The sequence below is a fragment of the Nematolebias whitei genome, chromosome 15 (genome assembly GCF_014905685.2).
Source record: "Nematolebias whitei isolate Nwh7 chromosome 15, NemWhi1, whole genome shotgun sequence".
Lineage (NCBI taxonomy): Eukaryota > Metazoa > Chordata > Actinopteri > Cyprinodontiformes > Rivulidae > Nematolebias > Nematolebias whitei.
In genome coordinates, this window is record NC_056512.1 from 37,641,014 (window position 1) to 37,649,466 (window position 8,453).

An 8,453-nucleotide genomic window follows, 5' to 3' on the forward strand; every position below is an offset into this window, starting at 1 on the left:
GTTAACTGGACATCATTAACTTTGCTGGTTAACTGGACATCATTAACGTCGCTGGTTAACTGGACATCATTAACGTCGCTGGTTAACTGGACATCATTAACTTAACTGGTTGGCTGGTCATCATTAACTTCACGCAGACTCTCTCACTGGTACATTGTCATATGTAAATCACCTCTTGGTCTGCTGCCTTCATACATGTCCTCCAAAATGTCACTGTGTGAGTGCAGCCAGAACAGAACAACACCGGGCCTCAGTCTGAGCTGCAGCCACGTTTATTGTTGCATTGTCCAAAAAAAGACAGAACCACGAGCTGAAAACACCAAGGTCCAAAGACAGTTGTACATTCAGTCGTGCAAAAGACAGGAAGAACAGAACCAGAATCCAAACATCTCATGAGTCTTTCTGAAAACAGTTGGTTCTGAGACGGAGAGAACTTCCTGCATCATGCAGCAACCAGGAAGAACCTCTTCAACAGTTTCATCTTTGTTTTCACAGTTACCCCCTTGGGACGGAGTGCAGAGAAACATGACGTATGACAGAACCGGGCTGAATGATGGATCAGTTCAGACAGAACCAGGCCGAATGATGGCTCAGGGTTTTGTCAAACCAGGAAGGAAGATCAGATAAAAGCTGAGTCATGACCCGAATCGTAATGAGGTGTTTTAATCTTCATGCATCTTTACCGATCACTAACGGCACTTCAGGGCTCCAAAGTACAAAACGGTCACAAAATAAACCACAAATAATCCAGAATAAATTAAATTATATCATTAACTTCATGCTAAATCTATTTACACACAACTGCCAGTTCCCTGGTTTAAAACAGCAGAAACATTGATTTTTATATGAACCCAATATGATTTACACCAAAATATTCTGAGCAGCAGTAAAAACATGCAGGTTGATGGTTTTAAATCTAGAAAAGTGTCTTAAAGTCCATAGAGCTGCTCATCAGAACCCAGAGTCTGCTGCTGAGGTGATGGATCTAGAGGTGAAGGCACACCGTCTCCCCACCTTGACCACCGCCTGGAGTTATCGATCCTCTCAGCTGCAGATGACATCCACAGACGTTTCGGCTGATTATGTCAGAGTTTTGGCTGATGCCAGTGAACTTTCGTCTGATTGTGGTGGAGTTTTGGCTGTTCCAGCGAAGTGATTCAGATGAATGATTCTGTCCCATATGTAATTAGACCGTCTGCGTGCATTGAAGGCGCTATGTGGCTTTTGCTGTTAATCGTGGCCGAAGCTTCGCGGCAACTCGTTGGTCAGGATGTGCCACTTCTCTACCTTTAGACCTGTGTTCTTCAGGCAGTCCATCCAGTGACGCAGACCGTCTCCCTGGGACCGGCAACTCAGGCATACGCCACCTGAACACCAGGAAGAACACAGTTCAGTCAGTTCTCCAAGGAACACTTGGAACGTCTGAGAACTTTTCAATGCCCGCATTGCACCAGCCTTGGCAGATGTCCCACAGATTGACTTCCTTGAGTAGACTTAAGTGAAGACAGGCGGGTTTAAAACAGTTTTTGTTACATGACACCTGCCGGCACACACCCCTGTCCACATCTAAAGGTACTGATTGGTTCAACTTTAATGTGGCCCAAACATATTGGCATCAAAAGCAATTTGTAATGTGTGTGTGTGTGTGTGTGTGGGGGGGGGGGGGGGTCTGGGGGTCCTCCCCCAGAAAATTTAGAATAAAGTAAATGCCATTTCCTGCATTCTGGCGTATTTTAACAGGTTGTTAAACATTTAAGTTTACCTATACAAGTAAACACCTGTTCTCCTCCTGCTTTTTTGCTCTCTGTCTGTGTATCGGAGCAGCTCCTATTTTTACACATCTTCCGAAATGAAAACTACTGTTTTGGATCTGACCAACTGGACTTTTGAGGCAAACGACAAAATCTTTTCAACAAAGCAACAGGGTCCTGGAGAACCCTCCTCTGCTTGGACGAAACGCATGCAGCTGGATATATCTCTGGGGGTGATGTATCTACCTCTGCTGTCGAACGAGGATACCGAAATTACATATAATTGGAGTTATGATAACAGGTTTCCTGTTTTTGGAATAGTCTGAATCCTGGTTTAATAAACGTACAAAGAAAATGGCCGCAGCTAATTTGGACCGCGCCAGTCTGCTGTCTATGTGAAGGTTTGGTTTGTACTTGGAATTCTCAAAATCAGCTGATTTACGAGTGAAACCGTAAGTTGGAAGTGATTTGAATCGCAGGCCACCTGCGGCTTTGGAACTCGTCAGCATGAAAACGACCTTGAAGAGGCTCGTAAGCACGGACCAGTAGAATGTACCCTAATCTGGCCATTTTGGACCTTGGAAAGTTATCAGTACAGACTCAAAGGCTGACAAGGAAAAAATGGTCTGCCTGAATAAGTCAACAATTTTGGTTATCTGAATCTGAGTCCCCGGTTGGCCTCGAAACAGGCCGACTATCAATTTCTCCTGGGAAATGTGTAAACTAAGGAAACGATTCGGCTGTCACTCTGTTTCTGTCACACATCCTAACCCCCCACTCCAGTCCACAACTACCAGCACCAGTGCTAAGCTAGCACACAAAACAGAGGTGTCTCCCCCTCCTCCCCCTGCGAGTGCCCTGCCAAGGCAGATGACATCGGGGAAACACTGCATGTGGTGTGGTGAGTTGTAGGTAACCAGGAAAACCCAGAGTGAATTTTAGTGGTTTGAGTTTTCTCCTATGAATCAAGCGGAATGGATTCGTTCATGAAGAACTAGAAACAGCATTGAGTGAACTAATATTTCATGGTAAATGTTGGGGGGGTCTGAATGAATATTTTTTAAATGTGGGGGACACACGGCCCCTTCATATATAATTGTTGCAACGTTTATAATTGAATGGAAGAATGCAACCAGACTGAATATACATCAAAACGACTGTCTCGGCTGCGACGTGTGCTGTTAGAGGTGTTTGAAGTTACCATGGCGACGTATTTTGAACAAAAACACAAGAAAAGCCCAACAGACAACAAAACAAACAAAACTGAAAGAGTGAGAGGTCACATGACCTGCAGCATAGAGGAAACGGTTCTCGTCCCCATTTCCTTTCTGATACATATATAACGGACCGGGTGAGGCCCACACAGCAGGTGGGCGTGGACTAGAAGTTTTCAGTGTTCGGTGCGCTGCGCATGGGTAAACCCAATAGCGACAGCTTTTCAAATTCAATTAAAATTCAAAAATACTTTATTAATCCCAGAGGGAAATTAAGTGTTGTCGTAGCTCATCATCCTGGTTTCATTCAAGAGTTGTTATAGATGCTGATAGCTGTGGGCAGGAAGGATCTCCTGCAGTGAAGCCGAAGAATCTGGCCACAGATACCGATCCGTCCACCCAGATCCATCTTGCTGTCAGATCCGGCGGGCCTCTCGGTCCTCCTGGGCAGCAAGATTGCTGGAATGCCGGACAGAATTCCTCCCTGACTGATGGTCACTCCTCCTAGCAGTCTGCAGAGTTCCTCACAAGCCGAGTTTCTCACAAGCTCCAGGATCTCGGTGTTGAGGTACTCAAGCACCGCCGCCAGGTTGACAGGAATTTGTCCACGGCACCTCCTTTTCAACTCGTGTGGGATTTGGGGCTGTAGATGAGATATCTGAGCTTTTGAGATGTTGATCAGCTGCTCCTTGTTGTTAAAAAACACCTCGTTGCCATGGTTACGCATCATAACAAATGTCCAAAAGTAAAAAAGTTTCAGTAAAAATCATTCCAGCTGCACAGCATCCGATACCAGAGGAAATAATCATCGTAAAAAAGCGATATACATCCAGAAAAAAGAGGAATTAAAGTTTTCAAAAGCAGTAAATCTTAAACTCTTAAACGGGCCAGTAAAATCTATGAATTATTTTTTCCACGAGTCGGATCCTCAACGCCACCTGTCAATCAGTCCAGAATGCTCATCAGCAACTGACCAACCAGCGAGCTCAATTTGTCCTGAAGTGAAATGCCCCTTACCTGCAGGAGCTCCACCCTCTTTTCCTCCGACAACATTGTCAGGGTTTTGCATCACAAACACTTTGTGGTCAGAGCAAGGATTTCGTGAGAAACCATCAGAAGAAATGGTTAAGCGTTGTCAGTGGAGAGCATGTAATTCAGACAGCGTTAACCTGAGCGTTTAGAGGGTGCAATACAGTTTATTACATTTCTAAAACTAAACAAAATTTGGAAAAATGCAAAAGATGGATGAATCCCTGCGGCCGACCTCATGATCAGCTGAATACAACAGTAATAAACAGGAAGTAACACATGTTCATCTGTATGAAGATAACTGCAGGTAAATCCTCCATTTTCTGTCACAATTACATTGTATGCTTAATGGTGAATTAAAGGTTAATGCTTAAAGCTAGTTGTGCTTTGTGTTGTGTGTTCTGTATATAGATGTATGTTGCAACTTCTGGTTGCATGAGTTTAGTCTTTGTTTGTTATGATCAGTTAACTGATTTTCAATTCAGTTCATTTGTAAAGCGGCAAGTCACAGCAGAAGTCATCTCAGGACACTGAACAGAAACATTCATAAATATACAAATAATAAATTAACATTATTTATCTGAGGAGCAGACTGCTCCATCACAGAACTCTCATCATAGGAGGATACCAGACGCAGGGAGACAGACAGAGGGATACCATCCTTACAATCTGGTTCCGGGCCCGGGTCCAATCTGCAGAGATATGTGGATTAGTAAACTTAGCCTGACTGTGAAGGTCTTGATAATAATAATAGGAGCAGTCATTAACCTTCACAGTCGAGAGCTGGGACGAATCCTTATATTGGCTGAGGACGATGACGTCACGGGCTGAGAGCCGGCAGAAAGTTGGAGCGGCAGAGCAGAGCGTTTGTTTGAAGATTTTGCAGCAGAGAAATCCAGAGGGACAAGCTTGGGTTGAGAACCGTTGGTCAGAAGGCAAGCAAACTAAACCAGAGAATAATCCAAGAGGCATTGGCAGGGTGATCAAAAAGCAGGGTCAGATGAAGGCATCCAGAACAGGCAAGGGTAAAGCAAGGTGAGGAATCCAGAGAACAACCAATGCAGACATGTTCCTGGTTTTAGTTTTCTACATCGTTTTATAATCTTGCTGTTTTCAGTTACATTTTCTTTTTAGTTTTTGCTTCATTATGAACGTGAATTCAGCATATTGACTTCATGGCCTCCTCTCTGATCCTGTGGGTGGTGGAGAATGGCTTCATACTTCTTTGCCAGTGTGGCACAGTCTGCTGATCCAAAGTCAGAACTGATGTCTGAGCTCAGTGATTCAGTGTCAAATGCAGAACACTCCTTTAGTTCATCTACTGGAAAAAGAGCATCCGTGTCCAGCTGCATGTTTTGCAGAACAGACCTTCTCACTCAAAAAAGAAAACATCTCACCACGGTACGGGCAGGGCACATACGCCAGCACTGTCAGTGCTATGACTGGCTGTGTAGCGTAAGTGAACCGTATCGTATCAGTGGCTGGACACCTGTCATTCACTGAGTTACATTGCAAAATGACACAGAAAAAAATTTATTGGTCTAATTAATTTACAGTTTATGTTGAATTTTATTTTATGCACTGCATAGATTTTCTTGTGCACTGAGAATGTGCGAGCAGTACGAGATTGTGCAGGCGCAAACACTAGAAGTAACATTGTTCCTGATGTTCTTTGGACTCCACCAGGTCTGATTCTGGTCTCTGATCCTGTTTGTGGTCTTTAGACAGGATCTTACGGTGGGGACGGTTCTGGATTGGGAACCTCAGTGTCTCATCTCTCCTTTTTACAGATAATGTGGTTCTGTTGGACTTTTCAGGCCCTGATCTGCAGTTTGCACAGAGCGGTTCCTGCTGTTAACCTTGTCTGTTATTTACAACAGCTTCTATATGCCGAATAATCCCACTAAACATTTTGTTACTCAACTAACATCTGGCATGTTTCTGTGAACCTTAAAGCGGTTCAGGTTGGGTCTCGTGGTCGGTCTCACCGATGAAGTCGTTGGAGCGTCCCAGGTCGTAGTCCCACACCGTCACCTCCAGGGTTTTCTTGGCCAGCTCAGACAGAGAGATCTCGTAGAAAAACTCCTGCAGCCAACAGAGAGCAGAGCAAACACAAAATAAATCAAATATAACGTCAAACCCATACAGCGGTATTACTGGTTCTGAGTTTACAGATGTTTAGTTTAATCAGGATTTGAAACAAGTTTTCATCTTCAGAGTTTAACCTTTGTATCTTCTGTTAATCTGTAAAATAATTAAATCGTCTTTTGACACAACAAGATGTTGAATCATTTCAGTTTTATTAATTTACAGCTAAAGTCATAATTAAAGCTCCGCCTTCATACGCACTCATTTATTTCAAGGACAGGTTTAATGTCTCACAAAGATTTTTCTGATTTCTTAGAAACTCATGTTGGTTCTGAGAGGTTTCCTGCTCTTTCTTTTTCTTGCTGGATGAGCAGCACCGCTGCCAGAGACCCAGAGGAGGCGAAATGAAACAATAAACTCGGATGTGAGGAGAGTCAGCAGTAGCTCGCCAACATGGCTGCTCCGCCGTGGAGGAGATGATGTGGATCCAGCAGAGGTTAGCAGCTGGAGGTCCTTACCTCATTAAACTCAGGGTTCAGGGTCTTTTTCAGCACCGCTGTTTTGTGCTTGGATTTCTTCTGAGTGTCGGGCTTCAGGTATCTGAGGAGGAAACAGGATACAGGAAACGAACACAGAAATGTTTGATAACAGCTGGAGACGTTTCATACAGACAGGAGAACTTCAGATTATTTACAAGTCCAGATTATCAAACCCTTTTGGAAGTAGATGTCCAGCGTTTCTCTCACAGTCTTGTTTGATCTTCTCGCCTTGACCCCATGCCTTCCTTCTGGACATTTCGATCTGAATGCTCCCTGTCTGCTCCCTGTCTTGCTGTTCTGATCTTGTTACTGACTACTCCTTCTGACCCACAAACCTCGAACCTTTTGGATTACCCCACTTGCCACATTTATCACAGCACTGTTCTGCAGCTGCCCTGCATCCAGTGACAGTGACGTCATCCTATCCTGCTCTGACAGGTGGATCCCACCTCATCTGCCTGAAAAGGTTAGTGCCTGTTTTTCTGTTCACCTTCATTTTCTCAGAAATATACAGACCACTAACTCTCATATCTCTGCAGATTGGCCCCAGCACTGGACCATGATTCACACAAGCATCTGCATTACAATAAACTTTTTAACCCTTCTTGTTGATTTTATTAAGTATAATCTGGCCAAAATGGATTTGACACCAACACAAGAATGGCACTCTGGTGTGGAGAGAGCAATTATGAAATTAGAACACAATTTGCAGGAAATGATAAACATGCGCTGTACCTTGTATAACCATACTGCACCACAGGCTCCCCCACATGTGACATCAGCTCAACCTAATCCTCACTCCCATTCATGAGCCTTGATTGTCCCCACCAGAGGTGTTCAAAGGGGAACCTGATCAATGTTGCCTGTTTCTAACCCAGTGTGAGATCCATTTCCAGCTCCATCCCTCCTCCTTCCTATCTGAACGCTCCAAGGTGGCTTACGTCATCTACCTGTTGTCAGGTAAGGCAAAGTTATGGGGTAAATGGACTGCACTTATGTAACTCTTTTCTATCTTATCGAGATACTCAAAGCTCTTTACAACAATCTGTGCCTCATTTATCCATTCATACAGCAATCTACTAGATCTGTACAAAGATTAATCAGAGTTTTAGATCACATTCAGACACTGATGGGACACACACTGGAGGCAATGAGGGGTTCAGTGTCTTGCCCAGGGATACTTCAGCATGTGACTGCTGGTGGAATTGAACCCCCAACTCTCCCATTGGAGGACAACTGCTCTAACCACTCAGCCACAGCCATCCCAATCACTGAGTGGCAGTGGGACACAAAGAACCGTTATTCATTCAATGATTTCTCTAAAGAACTTTGTTGGGAGGCAGCACGGTGGTGCAACTGGTAGAGCTGCTGTCTCTCAGCGAACAGTTTACCCTGGTTCAAATCCCAGTCCGGGGGCCCCTCTGGGTGGAGTTTACATGTTAAGTAAGTAAAACTTTATTTCTATAGCACCTTTCACAGACGTATAGATCACAAAGTGCTTCACAAAGACAAGACAATTAAAACAAAACAAAAAAACTTAAGCAAAAGCCTGTCTGAAAAAAAAGAGACTGTGGAGTCTGCAGCGCAGGGACATGGGGAGGGCATTCCAGAGCCTCGGAGCCACCGCCCGAAAAGTGCGGTCTCCATGGGTTTTTAAACAGGTTCGGGGTACAGACAATAACATTTGACTCAAAGATCTCGGAGTCCTAGATGAAGCTAAAGGTTCCAAAAGGTCAATAATGTATTTAGGAGCATGGCCATGGAAAGCTTTGAAGTTAAAACCAAAATGTTAAAGTTAATCCTCAAGTGCACAGGAAGCCAGTGCAGGGAGG

At 44.2% G+C, this 8,453-nt stretch overlaps 1 protein-coding gene across 1 annotated transcript in view; it reads right to left on the minus strand.

Moving 5' to 3' along the window:
• Positions 1–1,178: 1,178 nt before the first annotated feature.
• The window catches only part of doc2a (double C2-like domains, alpha), a 44,441-nt gene continuing 37,166 nt past the window's right edge, over positions 1,179–8,453 (minus strand). Inside the window, exons 9-11 of the mRNA XM_037688640.1 lie at positions 6,601–6,682; positions 5,983–6,079; positions 1,179–1,367 (exon numbers count right to left, since the gene is read on the minus strand). Of these exons, the coding sequence (XP_037544568.1) occupies positions 1,231–1,367; positions 5,983–6,079; positions 6,601–6,682 (316 nt within the window). The 3' untranslated portion in view covers positions 1,179–1,230. The remainder of the gene's footprint in view (positions 1,368–5,982; positions 6,080–6,600; positions 6,683–8,453) is intronic.